Source organism: Macrobrachium rosenbergii, chromosome 13 (assembly GCF_040412425.1).
Source record: "Macrobrachium rosenbergii isolate ZJJX-2024 chromosome 13, ASM4041242v1, whole genome shotgun sequence".
In the NCBI taxonomy this organism is placed as follows: Eukaryota; Metazoa; Arthropoda; class Malacostraca; order Decapoda; family Palaemonidae; genus Macrobrachium; species Macrobrachium rosenbergii.
The window spans coordinates 36,901,588-36,928,977 of record NC_089753.1 but is presented as its reverse complement, the minus strand read 5'-3'; the positions used below and the strand labels follow the sequence as shown (position 1 = coordinate 36,928,977).

The 27,390-nt window shown below is 37.2% G+C and overlaps 1 protein-coding gene across 1 annotated transcript in view; it reads left to right on the top strand.

The window, feature by feature from the left end:
- Nucleotides 1–13,143: 13,143 nt before the first annotated feature.
- Nucleotides 13,144–27,390, top strand: part of Cpr (Cytochrome P450 reductase) — a 35,001-nt gene continuing 20,754 nt past the window's right edge. The window contains exons 1-2 of the mRNA XM_067113855.1: nucleotides 13,144–13,345; nucleotides 17,123–17,311. Coding sequence (XP_066969956.1) covers nucleotides 17,124–17,311 — 188 coding nt within the window. The 5' untranslated portion in view covers nucleotides 13,144–13,345; nucleotide 17,123. The remainder of the gene's footprint in view (nucleotides 13,346–17,122; nucleotides 17,312–27,390) is intronic.

Below are 27,390 nucleotides of genomic sequence, written 5' to 3'. Positions count from 1 at the left end.
ATATATATATATATATATATATATATATATATATATATATATATATATATATATATATATACATACATACATACATACATACATACATACATACATACATACATACATACATACGAGTATACATAATAGCCTACTTGCAGCCTAAGACGTTTATGCCATTGCCTTGAAAACTGGATTGGACTACCGATTGAACACTCAGATATTTTTATTTATCATTCTTACACAGTCATTCAGAGTTGTGGCATCATATTTCTATTTTATCACATAAAAAAAATTGTAGGGTATTCTCTACGCAGTTTGAATTACCTCTAAACGCTGAAGTGTGTCGGGAATATGAGAATTATGTCCGTAGAGTCTTGGATGATGTTCAGAGGACCTCTAGGTTGCATCATTTACCGCCCTAGTTGTAGTAGATGTCCTACACCCCCCCCCCTCTCTCTCTCTCTCTCTCTCTCTCTGTCAGTCATAGTAAAGCTCGTCAGGTATACTCTTTTGAAGGCATTTGCAGTTAAGTATACAGTATATTATATCTATAACACAATTTACGAGGCTAAGGTAAGGCTTCGTATAAGTGGACCTGGTGTTGCGTAAGTAATCTTTAAAAGCTGAAAGGTGAAATTTCAGCTCATTGTGTGTGTGCTTGTGTGTGTGTGAGAGAGAGAGAGAGAGAAAGAGAGAGAGAGAGAGAGTCTTGAGCGGGTACACCCCCTGCAGATGTTTTAAGTTTACGCCAGAATTTTACGACTGGCTCATTCTGATTAGTATTCTTACGGTCTACTGCAATTGCACGTTGTTTATCAATTTACACAAGGCTTAACGGACGTCAATTAATGGATAATGGAGGTCAATCACTAAACAAAAACATATACACGTAAAGGATATTCGATCTGTTATCGGTGCTCAATAAGATGGTTTTCTTGTTCAACGTCTGTAATGTTTCTGAAACCTGCTTATCGAAAAAAAATCCGATCGGGTTACGCAAAGAAAAGTTCTTAGACAAAGATAGCGAGATATTGATTAAATAACGGGACGAACGTGAACGATAAGAGCTGGCTTAATTATAAAAGAGGCAGCGATCTCTAGAGAGGCCTATTGAAAATAAGAGAAGTTATTTAATTTTTGTGGGGATGTGGATTCGTGTGATCCTAGCAATTAGATGTAAGTTATTTAACTTCCCGTAATGTAAGTTAGTAACGACTGTATACGCGACTAACACAAATTGCCACATGGGCTACCTAGTATACAAAGTTGGAAAAAATAGCGAAAATTTAAAAAATAAAGGCATTTGTGTCTATTTTAGTGCACATGTAGTTCTCATTTTCAACCAAACGACGAATGGCAAGCCGTATAAGATTATAACATTACTCGTTGTAGGACTAATGTACGTAACGTGATAAGGCGATAAAACTCGATTTTCAGATACGGCTATCTACGCTTTGTCAGTGAAATCTTTATTTTCTTTTTTATTAATAAAGGTTGTCTTGTCAGCCTTGTCGCATAGATTTCATTTGTACTTGACTGTACTTTAAGATTGTGATAAAAATAGCCATCAATCAATATTTAGATTGAAGGACCAGACCAGTGCAAGGTCGTAATAAGTTCTATAATTTTTGGTTGCAACTAGTGTTTCATGACAGCGCTGAGTTCATTTCTCAAAGAGGCCTGGTATTTTATATCACATAAAATCGATAAGCTAAATTTAGGATCTGCAAAGAAATTCAAGCATATCTCAGACCTTCAAAAAGAAATTTTAGACATATACCAGGCTGTCTTGTAATTTTTTAGACGTAAATTATGCTGTTCCATAGATTTAAACCTAACAGGGGCTATGCCACGAAATTTTAGATCTAACCAAAGTTGTTCCAAAAGAAGTTGTAGATCTAGCTTAAAGTGACCCAAAGGTTTTAGACCTTGGCTGCACATAGAAAATAAAGGCATACACTGAGTTTAAACAATAACTGACCTACCTTAGGCCTTCTCCAAAAAATAAAATTAGGCCTAGGGTATGCAAGTGAAGTGAAAACGGCCAGTGTAGCGGATGTATGGAAGTCTACACTGGATGTATGGGTGGCAATTATTAAAGGAATAAAAAAACGAAACGGCACCTAACAGCTTTGCCAAGATCGCTGACAAAAAATTACCAGAGGAAGCACTTGGGTCTTCACTCGATCGTCAAGCGAACCCAGTTTCCGTTATGTTGGCCTTCAGATCCGGAACTGTATAAGCATGGGTGAATATTTCCTATGGTGATTCATGTGTTGATGACAAGCAGTGGCTATTGTGCATGTGGATGCGAATTTTTTCAGATGAAAACAATATGTTTTGAAAGAAAGACCGTATCTGAATACTTCTCAGTTATTTACTTTTTATCACTGGAGAGGTCATTGAAAAACAGTCAGTTGCATCATTCGGTTATCAATATCCTGTATTCGTTATCTTCATTATAAAAACACTGCTAAGAGATATAAAAAAATATGCATATCATCATTACGTTTGCTTAATATATTCACAATAAAATTGCAATGCCAAAATGAGAGGAATAGACAAGAAATTTGATTTCTTATTTAATTTATACTTTGTGCCACCTCACCCTCATGTAGCGTAATGATTCTTGCGTACGTTGCCGTTGTGCGGACAAAATCCAGACAATATCCTGGGAACATTATGAAGGAGTTCTATTCCACCAGAAAACTTGAGGACGAAAATCTTAAAGAAATCGCCTGCCATTTTGAACTTCCTGTTAATGGTTCCCAATCAGTCATTTTGAATCGCTTGACTAACTTGAGTGTGCAGAGATGCAGATATTAGCGCATGATATGACTGCAGGTTTGTAATCTACGTTTTTTTTCTCTCTCTAAAATGGATGATAAACACTTATTTTCTATTTTATTATTAAATCAGCTTTGTGGCAGAGGCCACGAGGGTTTGCAAGAATAAAGGAAACAAAGTCATAAAAGAAGATACCGTGGTATTCCCTCTTCAGAGCAGTAAGCCTACTGGTGCTCTCAATTTTGACGATGCTTAACCGAAATGAGGCAAGTTTTAGCTCGACCCTTTCCTTCCGAGTCTGATGAAACTTCATAAAGTACGGATCTTAAAAATGGGCCATAACACACGTAACCATTAATCATGAGTGATAAGATTCTAATGGAGTTGGCAACAAGTGTTTGATATCAGCTGTTGCGTCTCTGGATCGCCCAGTTTATGTCACGTAATGGGGACATTTCTAGATCTTATTATAGCATCCGTGGAAAAGACTAAATGCAATGTCACGAGAGCTCAGATATATATATATATATATATATATATATATACACATACATATACAGTATATAAAAGCATGTCTGAACATTTTCACGTTGTATTGCCATGGACAGCTTCTGCCAACACCTTTGGAATTAGTTCTGCAATGTCAGCAGCCATGTTCTGCAGAGATGCCACTGTGTTATACTAAGGTCTTCTGCCTCTGTACTGTTAAGCTGCAAAACAGCTCTCCGCGAATGGTGTGAAGCTGGTGTTCAGAGCCTCTACTGACACATCAGTTTTTCCTAGTCTCAACAAATGTTTGTTTATCTAAATTACAGTATTACCTTCTGTTGTCTTGTTTATCTATGTCTATTGGTTCGTCTTTGATTTGTATATTACTCTACTCTTTGCCATTTTTCTCTGTTGTCACACATTAATGTTATGGCCTGTGGAAGTTGGAATACAAATTAATGGCCTTTTTGCCTTCTGTTTAAATGAATGCGTGTGTATTTTTTGTAATAACAATAACAATTATAGACGACCACTTGAGAACTAAAGAATTGATAATAAATATTGTATGCAATTCTAATACAAGAAATCGAAACATCTAGATCACCACAAAAGAATGAATGCCGCATTTATAAATGGAGTATTCACTGCAGTTTTTCAATTAAAAGGGTTTATAAAGTCTCCGATTAAAAGCCAACATGAGTGAATGTCCGTATTTCTTTTCCGGGGTCTGGAGGGGAAGAGCAGGAGATTTGGTAAGAAAAGGGATGAATATACAGAAATCACTGGAATTGCAAGAAGGAAGAGAATTCCAGACCGTCATAAAACCGAGAAGGAAAAAGCCACCGAATCCACCAATCTAATTAAAATACCGGTTCCCACGAAATAAATTCTGTGTGGTGGCCTTGTTTTGCGTTCTGGTTCACTCTAAAGATATGACTCGGCCTGTCACTGAGAAGTTCTAATTTTCCACTTTCAGTTTAAACAACTTTGGCCAGTGTGAGATTAAACAAAAATAAGCAAGGCAGAGAGGTCCATTTTGTGCATTCGGTAAATTGCCTTACGTTTCAAGTTACGTCAGCTATACCGTCCTAGACCTAGGCAGCAAATGAATACTGTGATGTAGACTTTTTCTGGCAAAACTAATGAGGAAAAAAAATGTTTTATGCATTTTCTGATGTATTACAACTAAAATCATCGTTATGTAAAAGATTATAATGTAAACTACATAATGCAGTATACTGATTACCGACTTTCCAGGTGCAGAAGCCCACGCTGGCATAAGGCTAGCCACTGCTGCAGCAACAACAGCCCGCAATCATTAAACACATTATGTCATAACTCGGTTTACGTAAACTTAAAAAGAATGCAACATAATATGACCAAAAAGTCCCTCGGCAGCATCTTTAGCGGTGCAGTACTTGCATATTGTGCACTGATATCAAATTATACAAAAAAAAAAATAAGAGGCTGTCTTTTAAAACAAGAATTAATTGCTTAATCTTAGACATGACAAGTTCATCGCTAACCCTAGACATGGCTATGCTTACACTGAAGATGGTAGTATAAGAAAAAACAATCACTAAAGAGAATGTCATAGACGTAAATACAGAGAAGAAATAAAAGGATTTAGACATGAACTTTACCTTATCATAGACCAAGCGAGCAAATGACAGAAGACTGACGGGCCAACTGTCAAGACCGAAAGTTGTTTTATTTACATTACGAACGAAGGGGCAGCCAGCCAGTGTAGTAACTGCGCATGAGTTGTATGACCCGTATACTGCCTTGTTCATTCCTGTATAAAAAAAAGAAGTTAGCTAGGCCACTTGATGTCGACGAGAAGGATGAATGCCGTATATCAGGTCCACAATAATATTCAGTGGTGAATTATGTTGATTTTATATAAACTTTACAAGAGCTTTCGAACCCTGTCCTGGGTTCTATCTTCAGTCTAACTTCAATCATCAATACAAAAAGTAAATATGTAAGCTGCCGATATCTTTCCCATCACCCCGCAGCAGACACCATATAACAGCCGGGATTCCGAGAATGTCACCACTAACGACGAATAATGACATACAGAAGAACAAGAACAAGTGAGGAGATCAAGAAGGACAGCCACGCGAAATATAAGTAGAGGAGGAGCAATCACCTATAAAGAGTTGGATAGTTCACCGTCCTGCTAAAAACAAATCATCATAATTCACCACTGAATATTATTCTGGACCTGATATACAGCATATCCCGTTCTCGATCTAGAGGAGAAAGACCTACTTAAAAAAGTATGAATATTCTGGAGATGAACGATGGTAAAAATCTATGGCTAGAAGGTTGTCTTGGGCACTTCTTCGGAGGGGGTGAAACGAAGGTTTAGATGTGAAAATAACGGCAGATTCCAAAACAGGTACAGAAAAGCAGAGTTGAAGCTCTGAAAATTGGGATCACAAAATGCGATTTCAAGAGAAAAGCAAAACATTTAAAGACTGGGTGCAGACTTTAATAAGCTCGCCTTGTTGTGAACTACCTGACTTGCATAAACATGGCGCCAAGTACAATAACTATGAAGCTTGAGATAAATGGAAATTTGTGGAAGCTGAAGGACAGGAAAGACTTGAACATCGAATTTTCACATAGGTCTTTTGGGTCAAGTGGCGCTGAAGGTAATTATACTGAATAACTTAAAAATGCCGTAATGTAACAACACACCAGTCTTCACCAAGGATCGCGGAAAATCAAGTACTGGATAGGGGTTTTCTAATAGCTATGCTCCGTACATCTGAGTAAAGAATTCCGTTAGTCTGACGCCGTCATAATTTCAATAATATATACTGGTAACATTAATGATTGCTAGGTATTTTCGTGAATGGAACTGCTAAACTTTACGTGACTGGCTTACTTCCAGTGGTGTAACAGAAAAATGGTTGTTACACAAGTCAGAAGGTTTGAAATATTTTCAGCGCATCATCCGCCACTTAAGCATTTAGAAAAAAGACGTGTCAGCTATAAAAGCAAGAAGTACCTTTTTTTCTTGTTTCTGCACTCGTCAAATGTAACAGTTCTTATCTTCAGTTAACAAAAGTAGAAGAATGTATGAATGTTTCGCCTCAATGTGGTTTAGCTCCCCACCAAGGTCTGAAGAATACTTTGGTTCCATACCGAGGTCTAAAGAACACTTTGGGCCCCTACTAAGTCTAAAGAATACTTTGGGCCCCTACTAAGTCTAAAGAATACCTTGGCCCCCTACTAAGGTCTAAAGAATACCTTGGCCCCCTACTAAGGTCTAAAGAATACGTACTTGGCCGCCTATTAAGGTCTAAAGAATATCTTGGTAAAGAATACCTGGTTCTATAGAATACCCTGTCGCTCTATCAAAGACTGAATTAAGGATACCTTGTCGATCCACCAAGGTCCAAAGAATACCTTATCCCCCTGCCAAGGTTTGGCCTGTCCAAGTCTAAAGGAATACCTTGGCGCCCCGTCAAGATCTAAGGTATTCTTTAGACTTTGCCACCTACAAGATCGATAAAGATCACTCCATGTTTCAAGTGCCACTCACGAGTTCTGTTGAGTTTGTTCTCCGGTACTAAACCTTACATAGTACGTTTCCTGCAGTAATAATACTAAGAAGTGTAGATTTTTCGTTTCATTAAACCCAACTGAAGAGTTAATGTCAAGCTAAAGGTAGATGGTCATAAAGAAAAAGAAAGGGAATTTCTACAAACATTACTATAACATGCATCATATCTCAGATGTAAAGGAGAACAGTCGTTTATTCTTTGCTACATTCTTCTAACAACAATAGGCTATTCGTCGTTATCTGGTTAAATATCATCTAGATCAAAACGGGGTCCTTACTCTAACACAATTCATACTGGCATTAGTTACTTTTAATAGTGACCACTGTATACTTAAAGAGAGAGAGAGAGAGAGAGAGAGAGAGAGAGAGAGAGAGAGAGAGAGAGAGAGAGAGAACGGTGTAGGCCTATTGTACACTTATCTCTTTCGAAAAGACAGACTGTATTGATCTTTGAAAAAATCATTGTGACCATGATGGCAAGTAGGACAGGTATTTTAAACGAAGGGTTAGATCAAGTTAATTAAAGAATTCTTGCGGCGAGCTGAGTGTGTGTCTGTGTTGGGGAGGTGGCCGCTGGACGTGACTCCTGAAAACGGTTGTTGGCGCTTAAATACCCAATAGTATAAGTTACTCCAATTTCGTTTCTCTGCTTCCGATTACTGGGACGTATTTGAAAAGTGACGAAGTTGAAGAAATCCTTTAGGTTCGTCGCCCTCTGTCAGACCGTAGAACAGGAGAGGATATATCTACTCTTGTTTGTTAATTCAAGTTAAGGGACGTGAAATGGTCTAAATTGTTCTAGACTACGAACTGACGGAGGCATGTCATTGAAGGCTGCCCCTAGTACAGCCTGTCGTCACTCCTGCATTTACAAGCAAAGCACCACATCTATATATATATATATATATATATATATATATATATATATATATATATATAAATGGATGTATGTATGTGTGTTCGTGTATATGTGTCACAATTTCTCTGAAATGCATTGAGCAATTTCAACCAAACTTGGTATATATATGATAGTAATCTAGAAATCTGCACTGTTGGGGTAAGACATCACTAGCATCAAATGACACCAAATTGGGGTCGGGGGAAGGGCTTCTCTGAAACGAGGTTGGTTATGCCCGTAGACTTAGTAACTTTACGAATTTATCATCCCTAATTTCGGTATACATATGACTTCCTGTCTGGAAAAGAATACTGTGGGGGGAAGACATCAACGGCTCCAAAGCGGGTGGAGGTTGGGGAAGGGGTGACAGAGAGAGAGTGAGAGTGAGAGGAAGTGAGCGAGAGAGTAGAGGGGGTGTTAGGGAGAAGAAACAAGGAAAGAGACAGGGAGGGTTGGAGAGAGAAAGAGATAGAGTGAGAGAAAGAAGGAGTGAGAGAGTGAGAAGGAGAGGAAGTGAGAGAGAGTAGAGAGGGTGTTTGGGAGAAGAAAGAGGGAAGGAGACAAGGAAGGTTGGATAGAGAGAGAGAGAGAGTGAGAGAAAGAAAGAGTGAGAGGAAGAGGAAGTGAGAAGGAGAGAAAGTGAGAGAGAGAGAGAGAGAGAGAGTAGAGTGGGTGTTAGGAAGAAAGAGGGAAAGAGACAGGGAGGGTTGGAAAGAGAGAGAGAGAGTAGAGGGGATGTTAGGGAGGAGAAAGAGGGGAAAACGTGAGAAAGAGAGAGTAGAGGGGATGTAAGGGAGGAGAAAGAGGGGAAAAGTGAGGGAGGGTTGGAGAGAGAGAGAAAAAAAGTTTATCGGTTGTCATTCAGAGTTATCCCGGGCAGCGCCGGGTTGGTCAGCTAGTCTTTATATAAAATAAACTTCCTCTAACTTCCGACTTTTTCAAATGCAGCGTATTGATGAGTCTTCATTCTACCCAGCCCTTACACGCAAGTCTCAAAGAATTGGGCTCTTACTTTATTCTCGTAGTAAGTCCTTGCCTGCCTATTCAGAATTAGATTATTGTGATTCCTTCGTTTCTAAGACCTGCTCTTAAAATCCTGATCACTGCATAATTAGACAGCAATCTTTAATGTTTCAGATAAAACTGGAATTATTTGAAAATAAGATTCCTGGAGGCTATGCATGGAAAATGTACATTTCGAATTATATTTTGTCCATTTATTTGGGAGCAAGCTTCGTGTCTCCCTGAAAAACAGCCCGAAAATGGGAAACTTGAAAGGCTTAAAAATCATCTTTCGAGATGCACCGCCCAAAATCAGAAGACTAATCAGTGAAAGAAGAAGAGAAGCTGCCAGACCAACCTGCTGGTGCAGTTTCAGTAGAAGAAGAATTTGAAAATAAACCCGTATTCTTGCAATCATCAGCAGATTATATGAATAGCCGATGATCGACAAGTCGCGCAATGAATTCTGTGACCTTTTACAAAGACGGTGGCGATGCCTTTCTCTCCTTGTACGTTTATAAAGTGATTAATATACATTGTTTATTTGTATTTTGCTAATATTGAGGGTACGCTTTATGAGCTCGGTCTGCCAAAGGTATCTGAGTGAGCTATTAGATCCAGCAAAACTTAAGCTTATCTAATTTACAATCTCTTGCGGTTACCTACATCACCTAACAGATAAATCGCATCTTTAGGCACGGTACATCTACTACTGATAAGGGAATGTTTAATATTTATCGGTCTATGCTCTTCCTATGCCCACCAAAAGTCAAGTAACGTAATACGTCTGGCTTCTTTTCCCGGTCCCACTCCCACGATGGCGCCCCATGGGACCCGCAAATTCCCTTTATCCTATTCGCGTTAGCAGATCTCTTCACATTAGTGAAGAGATCTGCTGAGTCATACGACGCACTCATTAAAATCAAATCCACAATATCATAATACTTAGAAAATAAGTCTTTAATTTTTCCTTACAGACTTGACATTCACATTGTCCTGATAGCCTATCATTTGGGAGCTTATTGTACTATAATCTTGAGGCTGATAATTGGAAGATTTTGAAACCCAGTTCCACGTGCATCTTGGCTCAAATGATTTGACACCATCTGTTTTAATTACTATTTATTTGAATTTGGGTTAAGAGACATTAAATTTGCGAAGGGAGAAGGTAATCAGAGATTCTCAGGAACGCGTACTTAGGCTATACTCTGAAAATGGAAAAAGATAAGTTGGTTCCTCTAGTAATTTCTGTAAACCATCAACCTTTGCTTCGCTGTTATTTCCAGAACACGTTGTTCCGAGAATTTGTGGTCTCGAATCCAGTAATTCATCCAGCTGGTATCTGGTTACTGGACAAGGTAACTCGTACTTGAAGAGAGTTTTAATGAGAAGATTTCCATTGAGTCTTTCTTGGGAATCAAGAGAGAAAGCAGATTGAGTGTTAAAGTAATAGATGAGTGGTGTTGTTGCAGCTTGTAAGTCGAAGCAAGGATTCAGTTGTTTTTCACGATCAGAAGAGGCGCGAGCTATATCGTCATTCATCTGTTTTTTTTTTTTTTTTTGCTCGGAGCTTTATGTTTACTACGGCTCCTCTAGAAATTCACATCGCAGCAAGGACACAGTGGTATTACAGAGCACTGAAAGAACAACTAGGGGAAAATGATTAATATGTGCAAAACAAAAGGAATTAATTTATGATGATAGGAAACATAAAATATTAATGAGGATAAATGATAATAGAATCTTTACGGGACTGATGCAAGAAACGTATAATAAAGGTGTATGAAAATTCTCGCATTGTAGCTATTCTTGTGCTACCTCCATTTGTTGGGCGTATTAAGCGCAGTAAGTCTCAGATATTTTGGTTTGATGAGTCATATAAACACCTATTTCAAACATTGTTTTAGCTTTGTTAGGTAGCCAGTGCGGCTCAACAATGCAGGGGTAATCCTGTCCCGAGGTGCAACACACTTTATTAATCTTGCCGCTCCATTTAATACATTTTGTAGCTTCCTAAGCTGTATCTTAGGCAGATTATGATAGACAGAGCTGCAACAGTCCATTCTGTTAACGACACAGTAAATCCTGAGTTAATAAGAGAACACTCATCAAGAATTTTTTAACAAAGGTAAAATTCCAAAGATGATGGTCATTGACCCTTACATCATTATTGATTTGAGTAATGAGAGACATATTACAGTCCAGCAGCACACCACGTTATGGAATTTATCAGTATTAAGAACTGGTTTACTATTTATATTCTATCGAATATCACAACGTTATTTTCTTCCCAACCAATAAAATTTCAGTTTCATTATCGTTTATTTAATTTCCCTAAATGTCATCCTTACCCCTGTCACGAATTTCATTTAGTTTTTTGTGTGTATTCCCGATGTCGTTTATGGAGAAAGAAGATGGGAATTCATCCACAAAATTAATGGCTCGAACTTTAGGCCCATGTGTCTGTAGTACATTTGACGATCCAATCGTAGTTGTTAAAAAATAGGATTAGACCTAACAACATTCCTTTCGGGTACTCCTCGTCTAAGTGTTTCATAAGATGAAAATGAGTTTCCAATCTGTACCTTCTGTCACGCAGGCAGTCTTTCAAATACTGAAAAGCTTCATCAACAATTCTAGTGATACATATATTATTTAGAAGTTCATGTCCAACTGTAAAAAAAAAAAAAAAATAGGCCTACGCACTAGATCGAGAAAGACCAGAATGTACTATATTTGCCTCCATGTTTCATTTCCAACAGAGCAACAGCAATCTCTGTCGAATATAATTGTCTATAAGGTGACTGACTATCCGGTAGAGCATTTACCCTTTCAAGATGAATAAATAATTATTCGAGATCACATATATTAGTATTTTGAACATGAATAATAGATTCGAAACAGGTCTGTATGAACTTAATTTTGATTTATCAAGTGCACCCTTCATAACTGGTTTGATAATAGCCACTTTCACAGATACTGGTGACTTGCAGTCAGGAAGACTGATATTTATAACTTTCACCGTCATATTAGTAAAGCGTGACACTGCGACAAATTCAGATCTTGAAATTTTAATAATTCAAATAACATCATCATTAACAACACTGTTAAATGTCGATAGTACTATAAACTGCAATGTCTAAACGGTGCTTAGTAGTGGTACGGAAAAGCATCCGATGAATGTTTTATGTTAATCGCTGTTATTCGCTTCTCGGTGGTGGTGTGGGGAATGTCAGAATTGCAGTTTCATTTCTTTTCCACTGCAGCCTTGTTGTTAGGGTGCCCGGGAAATCGTATGAACGGCTCGGTGCCATAGACCCAGACCGAAGAAGCCACTGAACACAATATGCTCTATCGTAAAATTCATAGTGCTATGAGGGGAAACCACTAAAAACAATGATGCATAAAGAAAAATATAGAAAAAAAACCGAGACCATTGGTTAACAAGATCTGGCCGCGCCCCTTATCTCTCAGAACGGGCGACAGCATAAAATTTGCAATTAACCATGACATGGCACTATCTGTTGGGTGATTAAACTTGGGAATAACTCCATTCTACAATGCTATTGCCACATGCATAATGTAAGAACCGTTATCGTTAGTAACCCGTGGAAAGAGGCAAAGTACGCTTTAACGACATAGAGATAAAACGCATTGATATTGATAAGCTTTGACGACGAAAGAAAAGTTAGTTGACGACACATGTTATGTAATTTAACTCCTAAAGGCCGTGCTTACCCTCTTTAAGTGCGGGGTCCTTAAAAGTTGACCTTGAAATTTCGATTCTAATGTTTTCATAATGTGAGCGAGACACACACATACCAACATATCAAGAAGTAAAAAATCTGCTTATGAGAAAATGTCTGAAAGGTAACTTAGAAAGGAGGAAATATGATAATTTCAACAATGTTAACTTCCAGAGATAATTAAACTACGAGTGTGTGACAGGACAGTCTTTTTTCTGAGGAGAAACGACCACATAACATCGGCGATACACAATCAAATAAGCTGCCATCTAGGGATTGAAAATAGAAACAGTTAAAAGAGATGTTGACGTACCCTATTTTTATTTCGTAATATTGTAGAAGCTGCTATGTTTTTAATAAAACATTATGCCCCGAGTTCTCTGCAAATAGTGCCATGACCAAGATTCTGAATTAGTACATAACGTGTTTAAATTCAAGATGTATAATATATATATATAGGTTCATGGCCAATTATTCTCCAAAACATGACATAATCCACAATTCGGAGAGTATTCAAAGATACATATTCTAAGCGTCAGTATAAAACATCAGACCGAAAGATACTGCACACCAATTTAACTGACAAATGAGATCATCATCAAGAAGTGACAGACGAGTCGTTACATAAAACGAGGCAGAGTGATCACTCTCACTGCATCGCCATAGTAGTGATCAGCTGTGCGTCGGGTTCTTCCTCAGCTCGGCCGTAACCTCCTCAGGTTCTCCTCCTCAGTGTTGAATGAGACTCGGTGCATTTAGGTACTAATCGGTTACGTAAGATCGGTCTCCGCTACACCTTTTTTTTCCATTTTAAACGTTGCTGGCCCAGTCCTTTTTTGCTGCAGTTGAAGAAATCGAGGGAAGGTTCGTATGACTTCATCTTATTTCGTTGACAGAGCAGGACAGGGCGATTTATGTAATGTGGGTTGCTAGGATCATTTGTGCTTTGTATATCAAGACTTCGCAGCATACACTCCAACTTTGCGTTGCTTTGAATTAGCCCCATTTCAACGATTTCTTCCGTGATTGTAGCATTGTTGTAGATTTACAAGTAAATCGTGTATTTTAAAGACAGGTTTTGATATCTAACGCCGATTAAGTTTTGGGTACGTATGCTATCACTCGAGCTAGGGTCCTGTACCCTAGGCTCGCGATGACCTTGAGAAATGCCGGGGTTGGTCAGTGCTTGGGTAGGTCACATGGTATCCTTTTCAACTTCCTGGGCAAATCCACATAGCTCTAGCAAGTATTGGTAAGTTTATGTAGCCTAGTGTAGTTTAGGTTAAATGACAAGTGCCCATAGCCCATGGAAAAGGCATACTGGGTGGCAGTCATAATTTATTGATATTCTTTTATTCCAGTGACGGATTATGCAAAAGAATGAATTTGTTTTAGGGTAGCTTATTCTCAAGGCACCTATGAGTTCAGATATGGTGTTTCTTGATTATTTACCTTAATAATCTCAATAAGTGTTTTTGCATTGGTAACAAAGAACACAGTTGCGTCAGCTGGGGGCATTGACTTTCTGTAGCCTATTCTGTTGAGGTAAATCATGCTCATTCATGCTTCAGTCATCCTGGTAACACAGGAATCAGATTTACAAAGCTGCCAGTGTGTTTGGGCAGACGTGATCTGTATAGCACCATTATACGCAAACTGTTGAATGTATTGTCATTGTTCTAATCTTAACCTGTCAGTGAATGGACTATTGCCCTTGACACCCAATTCTATTTAGTCCTAATTGGTAACAACAGATAGACATTTTTACTCTATATTTTCAACGTTTGTTATAACAGGCCCCCAGCCATACTGTTTTATTTTGTGGTAACTGGTCACTGTCATGTCTCACCCTAACCCCCATGCCCATACTAAGTTAAGTATATCTTAGTTTAACCAGACCACTGAGCTGATTAACAGCTCTCCTAGGGCTGGCCCGAAGGATTAGATTTATTTTACGTGGCTAAGAACCAATTGGTTACCTAGCAACGGGACCTACAGCTTATTGTGGAATCCGAACCACATTATAGCGAGAAATGAATTTCTATCACCAGAAATAAATTCCACTTATTCTTCATTGGCCGGTCGGAGATTTGCCCGTACTAAGAACTGCATACAGAATTAAAGTATATATATTCATCGATAATAAAGCACCCTGTAAAAAATTAGTATGAGAAGGTTGGGATGGCAACTTCTGACCTCAGGCACAGTCGTGTATTGTCCTTAAGTTAGAATGATGTGGGTCGCCTTCACTCTGCACACAGAGCTTTATAAGTCCAGTTGTAAGAATGTCTTTGTCCTTGGCTGCTGGATGGCATGTCTAAACAGCTGATTTCCTTTGAAGTTTCCCAGTCATAACTGTCATTCCTTGTGTGTACACCAGTACCATAATTGTGTTATTGTACAGTATTATACTTTGTCTAGAACACTGGCACGTCAGTACATCAACAATATAATTTTAAGCATAGCAGTGTTATAATAATACAGGGTATACGTTTCATTTAAACCTATAGCCAAATCAGATATAGCACAGTTCCCTGGCCAGCTGATGAAGAGTTAGAGGAATTTATTTCTGGTGATAGAAATTCATTTCTCACTATAATGTGGTTCGGATTCCACCATAAGCTGTAGGTCCTGTTGCTAAGTAACCAGTTGGTTCTTAGCCACGTAAAATAAGTCTAATCCTTCGGGCCAGCCCTAGGAGAGCTGTTAATCAGCTCAGTGGTCTGGTTAAACTAAGGTATACTTAACTTTAACAGTACTGTACATAACTATTTAGGTGAGAATTGTTGCTAATCAGTGGAACATCATTATAATTGCTTAAAAAAGCTGTTATATAACTACAAATGAGAGCCTGGTTGCACTGCAAAGGTAATGGTAATGCAACTACAAATGGGAGACTGGTCACACCGCAAAGATGATGGTAATACTGGAACTGCAGCCGAATACCAGGAAGAATAGCTGCAGCCTGATGTAAAACATTCTAATTATTCTTTTTCTTACTCTAGAATGAAACCATTTGTCTGAATAGTGGCCATCTATCATGGAGCCAGAATTTTTCTTGGCAAATACAGTACTTCCCTATCATAATTTCCTTGTAATAAGTGTATTAATAGAACCCATGTTTCACGAACTTAACAATCCAGGGATTTAGTTCCTCAGAAGAGGTACCCTACTGGGTTTTTTTAAGGTAAAGAATGTTTCCAAAACATTGTAGGATTGTATAGAAGGGTGGACAGTAGTGGGGGTAAAGGCCAGGGATATTGGCCACCTTCCATAATTTGTCTCGAGTTGTGCACCTCGATAAGAGGTCCTTTCAGCGGGAAGTTAGAGCTCAGTTTTTCAGAATGATCACTCTTAACGAAAATTCTGTGAAGGATCTCGTTTCTAACCATTCATCACTTTATGTAGCAGCATGGAAAATCTGATGGACTATGCACTTGTAGGATGATTTTGAAAGTTTGCTTCCAGCATTTTAATGCACTTGTAGGATGATTTTGAAAGTTTGCTTCCAGCATTTTACTGAGTATTCTTTGTCAGATCCAGTGATACTTACTGATTGTATAATAGCAGGATCATTGTGCCAGCTTTATTTTTTATCTCTAGTGCACCTGTCAAGGAACTACTTTCGTTTCTCAAATTATGATGGCCTCACTTTGGTCAGTTTTACCAGAAACTCTTAAATCTTATTTCCATGCTTGTAGGTTTTCATGTAATCCTTGGAAGGTAATACTCTCTTAGCTTCTAAGAGGATTGTAGGAGGCCACTGAGAGGTGTGCCCTCTACCTCTCCCAGTGTAAGCAAGTGGCTTGGATACTGTAGAGGTTATCTGATATAATTATCTAATATAATTTTTGCTGTAGAGCTTATCTAATATAGTTTTTGCTGTTCATGAAGAAACTTTTGAAACAGGACCTGCCATCAATCCTCTACAGCTTCATTTGCTCCCTATATTAGCCCTTGGGTGTTTCGCTGAAGGACTTGTATTTTAAGATGATTTCTGTTGTGACCAGACAGATTTTAGTGTAGTGATCTGTACGGTTTCTTGTTGCAAGACTCACATGAGTGAGTTGAAGTGTTCTGGGATTTTCTTCTTACTGGGGTTAATGTTGAAGGTGTAATTGACAAGAAAACTTAACAATTTTACACCAGTAACTGTTACCTTTGGATTTTATTTGGAAGTCACAGGATTCCTTATTGTACCCAGTTTTAAGCAAGAGGTTGCAATGGGCGATGAGGTTTACTAGAAAACACCAATTGGATTTTACTGTTACATCCTGTAACATGCATCAGATAGTCTTCCACACAACTGCTTCATAGATTAAGGAGGTTATCAGGAAAACTTTACCTCAATTGCTATGGAAAGTCTTGCCTTTATTAGGTCATGGTCATGGAGAGCTTTATAAGAACGTAACTTTTCATGCGCAAGTATTACAAGCTGTAGCATAGGAGTGTCTCTGCTCCCTGAAAAATAGGGGCTAAACAGGTTGTAACATATCTTTAATATTGTCCAATACCAGGTGAGGGATCTTTAATATTGTCCAATACCAGGTGAGGGAGTGGCTTCCCATTCTGATTTGTATCTGTTAAAAAATTTATAAATTTCTATACTTTCCTATACCAAATGTCATCCTCTGTTTTCAGAATGGAAGGAGGACCTGAAAAGATAATAGAGGCTGCAGCAAATGTAGCTGATGAAGTTGACGAACCCTTGGTTAGCACACTAGATGTCATGCTGCTGGTCATGCTAGCAGGTGTTTCAGTTTACTATTTTTTCATAAGAAATAGCACTAAAAAGGATGACAGCCCAGCACTCAAGAGTTTTACTATATCGTAAGTACAGAAAACTTTTTCAGTTTGTCTGCAGAGCTTTGTATTGATTTTGTTTTAATTGAGCATTCTGTTGATGCTTAGAAAGTGGTGATTAATTGTGAAGGATTGTAGTTATATTGTGGAAGAATTGTACAAAATACTAGATTTTGGTTTTTGTATAGTATAAAGTAGATCATGTTTTTGTGGAATTATGTTATTAGTAGCATACAGTTGTAAGTGAAAATTGTGTGGTCCTTATTTTTTTTAATTATTACCTTTTTGTATTATTATTGCCCTCAGATGTGTTTCCCCTCTGTGTGCATTAGTTATTTCTGTCCTAACTAGATCATTGTTCCATTGGTAGTCTTTGGTAGGGACATTGCTATATTATGTTTTCCAGACCTATTAAAGAATTAATAAGTGTTGCTAATGCTTCAACTTCCAGTTTCTACTGCTCATTGCAACATTATTGTTATTATGTAGCTTAACCAGACAGCTGCTGTTTTTAGCAGTCTAAATTGCAGTACAGGTTAACTGATGATGGGCCCCTTCAATGTGAAATTAGCATCACGTGAATGGCCTCTTCATTGGTTGTAACTTGCTTACCTAATACTATTATGTCTATCCAGGCAGAAAGTGCATAAGATTTGGAGAAGACTGGTTTCATGCCTGACATCATACAGGGAAATTTTTATCAGAATGTTAGTGATGGTAGTGGTGATAATTTGACTGGTATTTCTGGATTACCAGACTTAAAGGAAGGCTTAAAAGTCATATTGGATAGTTTTCAGGAGTTGGGTTAAGTGTTTACTCTATAAGATTGAGTTTTTCTGTGATGTTAAATGTGAGAAATAGGTGTTTAGAATGAAAATTAGAGATCTTTTGAAGTGTATTGCACTTTTGAAAAGTTATGAATCAGCACACAAAAAAGGGAGATAGTCCACTATTTTAGTTCTGAAGATATTTACAGTAATGTCAAAAGTAGAAAAATTGTAAAATTAATGAAACTTATTTTGTTGTAGGAAGTCATTTGGATAATATCTGTAGGTTTTGGGGATGTTCAGACCACCTCTACCTCAGGGTAGGCGGGGCTAGGTACCAGACAGTGAAGCTTGTATTAGTAATGTTTTTATTTTTGCACTGAAGGAATTTTGGCCAAGTGTATTGTCCCTCTGATGTAAGCCCTTGGCCAAGGTTGATGTTGAGATTGGGATTTTAATGGCCATTTATCAGTATGGAAATATACTTCTTCTTCTTTGTTTAATGTGCTGTCTCATTTTTTATATGGGGTAAGCACGATGCCTTCTTTTGAAGGACTTGGATTTGGCGTTGGGGTAGACCGTAGCCTCGATCGGCTGCCCTGCCTGACATCGCTTAGACCTCGGTAGCACATGTGTACATGTGTCGTACCAAATCACCAGCTCCCTTTCTCCCAGCAGCGAGGAGAGTTGAATGGTTAGGTCGACAGTTCGAGACGTGTGAGGTGTATGTTATGTTTTTAGAAGATATTGGAGTGGCTTTGTTTGTGTGTGTATTAGTCTGTAACACCCATTTGCTTTCAGCAAACCTACCTGTTGATTACATATATAATCCTGGGGGTATGGAAATATACTATGGCCTTATATATCACCTTATGAACTTGGAGGAGAGTTTCATGGTGTCTCAGGTGTAACCATGTTGCAGCGTGCATTCCTCATCCTTAGGCACAGTGTACTTAAGCATCTTTGTCCAGTTGACTTGTGTGCAAAGTAAAATTATAATGTTGGTTCTTTCATTAAAAAATGTTTTTGTGATAACCCCCTTACTGTGGGGCTCACATTAGTGGATTGTATTAAGTTTGTTGAGGAGAGGTGATGCCATGTTTTATGTGCTGTAGAAGAAATTTTAAATGACGTCAATATCGATAATATGGAATATGTTAAAGATATTACTATTTAATATTTTTAATTAGTAGCAAAATTAATTTTTGGTTTTTCAGTGGTAGTTTAATATTTGTTTTTCATAGTAATCCTGCTATTATTGTGTTACTGAATAACCTAACAGTTACAGTGCCAGGTCATGAGACGAAACATTAATAAATCAAAATCACTCTGCCTAGTATTTTCATTTTTGTAGAATTTATTACAATTCTTTATTTATGGTTTTACTCCTAACCATTCAGTATTTCCTTGCAAACCTCTCTTCCTCAGAGTCCTTTTGTAGTCATATAATTAAATTACTGCACATGTGAGACAAATATTTTGTACAGTTTCACCACACTGAAGTTGCATAAAGTGGTTTCTGCCAAGTTTGCAGTCTCGACAAGGATGGATGTTTGGGTGCCTTCCTCTTGTAAAACTATTTTGTCAAACCCCATGACTCACATAAGAATTACTGCCCATGCTACCGTTGAATTAAAGAAATTGTTTATGTATAAGAATGGAAAAACCCTGAGCCTTTTTGTTTCTTAATATCTTTACTTGTAGTGGACTTACAGCTTGCTTCCTTTCTCTCAGTCAGGGATACTGCCTACAGTGTCTTGAGTGGCACAATGGAGCAGTTTTGAAGTTCTTTGCAGCCTTCCTTGACCTGCAGATGCATTGATTTCTGTCTTTTTCATTGTTTTCTTATATAGCTGTCCAACTTTAGTTTTTTTATTGTTTTCCTATGTAGCTGTCCAACTTTAGCTTTTTTCCATGCCACAATTCTTGCCTCCTTGTTAAGAATCAGTCTATTCAACCAATTTTATTAGAGCCTGAAAATGTAACCATGTGGTCTGGTTTATCTATATAACAATAGTAATTGCTTCCATTCATATAACTTCTGTCGTTGGCCCTCATTATTTAACCAGTTCCTCTGAGCGTACTATTTTCTTCCCATTAATTCTATGCCTTCTTGAATAATTGTCAGCTTCATATCATATCAGAACTATTACTATACTTTGAAAAATGTGATGTCCAATAACTACATCTTTAGTCATGAATTTCTTACCCGAGTTGTAAATAACCCAAGATGCCTACCAGACAAGGAAAGCGTTAAAAACAAAAATACCGTAGTTGAGACCAGAGGCACCTGTACTTTCTTTAGGTAGCAACTTTGTACTGTATTGAGTATTGTAGGTTTTTATTTACACCATGTCATAGTTTATGTTGCTCTTACTGTAACTACTGTATATATTTGCTTTTGTCTGATCACATATCTGTGCATGTCTGCTTTTCTTCATGCAGCTTAGCAAGAAGTCGCAATCTTTCCAAGTACGGTAGGTGGGTATATCTTAGTCAACTCTAGGTCAGGTTGAGTCTGTACCTGGTAACCTTGAAGTATGCAGTTGTACTTGATTACCTTTGGGTATGCAGTAATTTTTTTGCCATGATTTTTATTAACTTGGCAAGCTTTTAAGTACAATAAAACAGAATGCTCTGATAAAGAAAAAAGCTGTTGTATGAAAACTTTTTCAGGTTAAGTTTCTTGTTTTGCATGCTATACATTAAAGTAAATTTGCTTTTCCTGCATTTATTTATAGATAATTTTCATTTTACTTTGTTTCCTTAACCTTAAAGCATTATGTACGGGACAGTACTGTATGCTACTGTATTTGCTGTGTATGTGTATGTGTGCAAAAGGGAAATTAAACTTTTAAAGGAGTTTTGAAACAGTCTCCTTGACATCCCTTTTAAATACAGTAAATGACAGTGTAAAAAGGTACATGGTATATAATTTAGTACCGTAGGCAAGAAGATATAGATGTCCTTTCCTCTTTAACTAGTTTTAGATTTGTATAATGACCTTACATAAATTTTGCTGAATGTTGGGATGCTTTAGGTACATCCTAAAGTAGTTATTTACACTTCTAACAGTTTCACTTAACTACCAGTTTTAACTTACAGTTGGAAGTTGAGGCAGATGTAAGACATTGGTTTGTTTATGATACTGCCATCTGTGTTGAAAATTCACTTGATCTTAAATCAGGTAAGGCATATGAGTGACCTGACCCTTTTGTGAGCATTAGATGGTCACCAGCCAAAAGTGTTTTAGTCTGTGTTTATTGAATGAATGCATGTGTTTCCCCAATGATGATGAGCTTGTAACTGTAGATAATTCAGAAGAATTAAATGCTCCTCTTGATGTCTCTTTATCTTCCAACAATTTATTGTTATTTGTTTCAACATGGATTAAGGTTTTTCATATGTTCATTGCTCACATTGTGGGACATAATGTCAAATGAAATTGTCTTCTATAGAAGAAAGATTACCAGTATCGGTAGCATAAGATATGGGCATATGTTTTCATTTATTTACAGTGGCTGACTTTCTTACTTGTGTATCTGCTGACGTGTTCACAGTCGGAGAGATTCCAGGACTTATTTAAACAAAAATTTACTTCATCGTTTAATCCTTTTCATTTAATTATTCAGGTTTTTTCACTAATTTAATTTTCTGTACTTCTTAATTGTGATGCTCTCTCACTGAGTAGTGCTTACCTTGCAGTTTTCTAGGTACTGTATGTAACTTTTGGTTTTGGTGTTGGCGGTCTAACAAAGTGAGCTGTTCGCTAGCTAATTCTCTTGTTCAGCTCGGTAGCCAGTCAGTTTTCTACAAGCTTAAGTTTGTATTGTATAACTAGGACTGAGTACAGAGAGCAAGGGTAATTCTTGTTCTTCTTGCAGTGTATATTTTTATTTTTTGTTTGATTGTGTTGTACTTGGTGTTAAGAAGCTAACTTGTTTTCTAGTTAGCTCATAATTTTGAAATTACTATACATAAGTGTAGTACAGTGCAGTATTTCTTTGTTTCAGCTGAGTATGTTTTTTATGCTTATTTTCCGTACCATTTTCGTTTAGGTATGGGCTATATTATATATGGATTTTATTTTACTTTATGCTTGAGTTACATTTCTTTTTGATGTATGATTGTGAGGTTCTCTGTATGCTCGCATATTTTTCAGTTGGTACCTTTATGCTACCTCATCTTTTTATTCACATGTAAACTCCAGATACCAGTGATATTTTTCTTGTGGTCCTAGTTTATTTTTCACCACTTTAAGTACTGTCCTTGGACACACTACTCTAGCAATTGTTACATATATGTACTGCTTGCCCAGAGAAAGAAGACCACAAAGATCATTTAAAATGATACTATTTGCTGGATGTGCAAAAATGTCATCTGGCACTGCACTTACTTGTACAACAGGTTTCTGATGGCATCATCATTAAAACTTCGGGAACTCAACCTGACACTCTTCCAGTCCCCATTTGCGATGACATTGAAAGGATCTTCAGTGGTTGAATGACTCCTGAAACCTCAATGTAGGTTTCTTCTTGGTCCCATCTTCAGGGTTTCTTGTGCTTTCTGATATGACGAGTCAAGGATGGGGAGCTCAGCTTCTGAATTCTCTGGTTTCTTGGGACTAAAGCCACCACTTGATTGTTTTGTGGAATTAAAAAGTTTATTTAGGAATACAGTCTTTATCTTCATCTTCAGGGGACAACCAAGGCAGTGGCCATTATGATGAACAGCTTGACCACAGTAGACTAATTGAGGAACCAAGGGGTACCAGATTGAAAACAATGTCACCTAGTTGTCATCATCGTCATCTAGACGGAAGCCAATGAAGTGATGAGATTTGCACCTTGGAGACAACATTGTTGTGGACTGCCTCAGCAGGGAGGAATCCAGTCATTCTTTTGTATTGGTCACTTGACCCTGATGTTAGCATTATCCCACTGGGATTTTTGGGTAACTCCCTTAATAGACCTCTTTGCAACCAGCCTCAACAACAAGATTGATGCAAACCTGTTACTCCAAAATTTTATTTAATGCAAACCTATTACTCATCATCAAAGTCCCATGTTCCCGACTCCACTGATACTCCACAGCTCATACTAGACAAGAAATGAGACAGCCACTTGGGGCCTGGTGATCCATATGTAGCATTTTCTAAGCTACTTGCTGCTGCCAGTTTCCTTTCTTCTATAGAAAAGGAATGTCTGGAACTTTTTTTGATATAAAATGAGCTAAGAGTAAAGGATCTGTAGAGAAAAAATTTAAAGAAAATTAAGTACATTTTAGAATGTACTTCAAACTAAGCCATTCATTCATGCTAGGGTTTCCTTGGTACTCTTGAGCTGGCTAATGCTTTTTATAAACTGTGAAGCCGTGCTTGTACCAGTTTTTTAACTTTATTCTTGTACTGTAAAAGACATTAAGCTTGCAGGTCCCTTTTCTGAATAATAAAAGTAGTAGGTAAACATTAATTAATTAAGGATCTTGATATTCAAGTTTTCCTTCAGTACTTAAGGTACTTGAACTCATTATCAGTAAAATTAAATTTTAAAGTGAAGTGCCAGTCATCTGAATGTTGGACTAAACGAAGTAGCAGATAACTGGAAAATCTGGATAGCCTGGTGTGACTTTTTTTTTTTTTTTTTTTTTTTCTTCATCCTAACCCTAAATTTCTACCTTAGGGCCCCTGTCCAGTTTAGGAAGACCAATCTTTATTAATTGAGGTGGAGCTGTAATGCTTATATCAGAAAGAATGGATGTCTCCCAAGTAAATTTTAACTTTAAAGACCTGTTTTGATAGAAATTTTGATTTACTTAGAAAGAAAATCAAATGCCTACTTGTACAGTATACTAATAACTCTACATGAATGAAAATACAGCACAAGGCCCATGTGAAGTCCTTCAAATAAAGAGAGAAATCTTTGTGAAACTTTGACAGTATAGATTCAAACTTTTTATTTTTGCTCTTGCCCCCCAAAAATCTGGTAAGTTTTTGTTCTTGGGCACTGTATACTAAAAAACTTAAAAAAAAAATTTGTGGAGATACATATTGGCTAATTTTAACTTTTAAATGAATTTTTTTTTAAAAATATATTTTTTTTATTATGGGGACCTGAAGTTGGAGCAGCTTGACCTGGGAATGATGCATTGGTGTGTTATTCTTCAGTGTGACTGAGCTGCTGTTTTCTACAGTAGTAATGGCGGGGAAAGTGCTGTTAGTAATTTTTTGGGGTAATTTTTCAATAAAAATAGTTACATTTCATTGTAACAAGTGAGGCTATGTGGGTAGTTTTACCACTTCTCATTTTTTTTTTTTTCCAAAAATCTAACATTGATTTCTAGCAAAAATGAACAAACCTAGAAGTAGGAGAGATCGAGAATTATTCTATAAAATTTATTATACTGACAAAATACCTATCATTGACTCTAGTTTGTGTGGCTTGGCGGCCAGCCTTTAACTACAAAACTGAATTGACTTTGGATGGATCACTTCATATAAAAGTTGTCAAATTCCATGTCTAACTTTAGAATCAGCTTCACAATTTTATCTTATCTTTTTCAAGCCCAACTGTCTAATTGAAAAATATGACCCCCATCAATTTTCACTTTTGAATAATTTTTAACCTTACTTTTTAACCAGAATTAGACAAATGGTAAAAAAGTTTGCTCAGGTGCTAAAGTGGAATTTCATAAGTACCATACTTTGGTACCAGTTGATGAAAACTGGTAATGCAAGATAAGTCATCAAGCTTAAGTCTGCCTTGCCTAAGCTTGAAATGATTTGTCTGTGATGGTCTAGAATATATAATTTAGAAATTGCATGGAAGGGTTAGCTAAATACTTGATAGTGTATTGATGGTTTTCACTTGAAAAAAGGCAAATTTACTACTGCAGGCATCAAGTTAATATCGTGGATTGGCGTAAGCTTTGGCTATACTTTTTACATTTAAGGTGGGCATGTCTTTCAATATGGCCTCCTTGAAGCGTGTGTAAGTAAAAGGTGGACAGGTTGTGTGCAGTGTGGCAAAAAATCTGAGATAGTGGACGTAGATTGTCTTCAACAGAGTTGTACCTGAGCTGAGAACTTTTCGCTATCACAGTTGATTCCTTATCCTGTTTTCTTACGAAGAGCAACCAGATTTGCTGAACAGCAGCACCAATGTGTAGTATATGTTGAACTTCTCAGTACTTTTATTCTTCCCCCCACTGGACTGTGGAACAGTTTCCCTGAGGATGTTGTGCAAGTAGGACGTCAAAAGTTCAAGCGAAGGTGCAATGCATTTACTCTAAAACGGTTCACCTGGTATTTTAATAATTTTTATTTTTGGCTATTTAATAATTTATTAATTTATCTTTCTTTTCTGATAACCGATATCATCTTTATTTCGTATCTTTTGTAACTTCTTTCAAATTAACATATTCTTTGGAAGCTTGAATGTAAGTCAGTGTCCCCTGCAGGCTTTTTCCACAAGAAAAGGGGTTTGTCTTGGAATGGTAATCAGGGCTACATTTACTTATTACTTTAAACATACAAGAGTTTTTTACTTGAATTTTATCTATCTTGGATTCTTTTTGTTGGGATTTTAATTCCATTTTAAAGTGTAGTTTTCTTGGAACCTTAGTTGGTATTGTATTGAGATGTTCTCGGATTCTTTTTAGCAGTGAGTTAAAGAAACTTGCATAGTAAATTTTGCTAGTTACTCCTAGAATTTTTATTGATTTGGTTTTATTTACTGTTTAGCCCCTTTTACAATCAGAAGATGTTTGCTACTGCAATCAGATTAAGAAATCTGTTTTGCATGAAGTGCAGCCTTGTATGCTCGCCACATTTTGCTAATGTGGTGAAAAACTGATAGACATTTGTTTGGCAAGTTATTTCACATGGAACCAGTTGCATGAAAGCTTGGCTAAAACTTTTGCTTTAACTAACTGATAGTACACTATAGTTTGATAGAGAAAACAATCAAGTCCTTGTAGGAATCTTACCTGCCAGTACAAACCTTTGCCTTACTAAGGCCTTAAGTACGAAGGACCATATGTTTATAGAAAATTTACAAGTTTTTGGCTATCTGAGTTCCTTTGAAGTAGCCCAGTTTCACAGCAGTGGAGCTGGTTTACAATGAAAGAGATGAACAGCAAGTTAATCAGTGGATCCATTTTCTGCAGCGACCCAGGGGATGCATAGGGCCTTGATTTTCTATAAAGGCATAATTTTCTTTAGGAAACTTGACAATAGTAGATGTACTGTACAATAATGAGTAATTGCAATACTAGTTGATTAAACCTTTATGCAGATGTTTGAAAGTCAGAGCAGCTGGAGCTGTTGATTGAATCAAGATCCATCTGACCAAGGGATGTCTTAATGAGGGTTAATCTCATCTCTCTTGTCACTATCAGTAAGCCATGCGTAAATGTTATAAGTTTGAAAAAATTAAAAGCCATTTCAGTATATCGTAGTACAGTATACAAATCTGGAAGGGAAGTGATTAGGCAAGGGAAACCCTGTATAGTGTAATCCTATTGCCACTGTTAATGAACCATAACTAAATATTATGATGGTAGTTTGGAATGGTCAGAAAACTATTACTAAAAATCTTTAAAGGCCTACGAACTGTATTAAGTACAGTATTTCTATAAGGTTAAAATTTGTTCACATTTTGTAATTTATAGATTTTCCAAAGTGCTGCATTTGCTTTGTAATGGTGTATTTTTGGAACACAGTAGCCTTGGTAGTGGCAAATTCATGTTTGACCTTTGGCCTCTTAAGAGTATGACATTGACCCTATCTTGCAAATTGGCTTTGTTAGTGGAGTATGCATTTCAGATTCAGTGTCTCATGTACTGTACTTCAAAATTAAGGACCAGTATGTATTTCTGTTTGACATTTGACAGTACCCTTCAGTACACTTAAGTAATTCCTATCTCGTGTGTGTGTTTGTGTGTGTGTGTGTGTCCTCGCGCTTGCTTTATCTTCAGAGATATTAAATGTAGTGCTTTAAAAAGTTTTATCCTTATGTAGGAAACCATGTAGGAGGCCAGACAGACAGAACTTACTAGGGACAAAGGTATAGTGCAAAGAATCTTCTTTAGTATTGCTTACAATGACAGCAGTAAAGCATCCACTGTATATGAATGAAGTATTACATAAATAGGGTGTTTTCAGTGTTGAGAAAATATTAAAACAAATGTACAGTAGGTCATTTGTGGAATACCTGTTTCATTGCATGGTAGCTCAGGGGTAGACTGCATAGCTAGCATTTGCAATGTCTGGAATTCGATTGCTTCTTTCACCTCTCCCAGTCTACCCGTCTGTAAATGGGTACCAATTAGGGGTCAAAG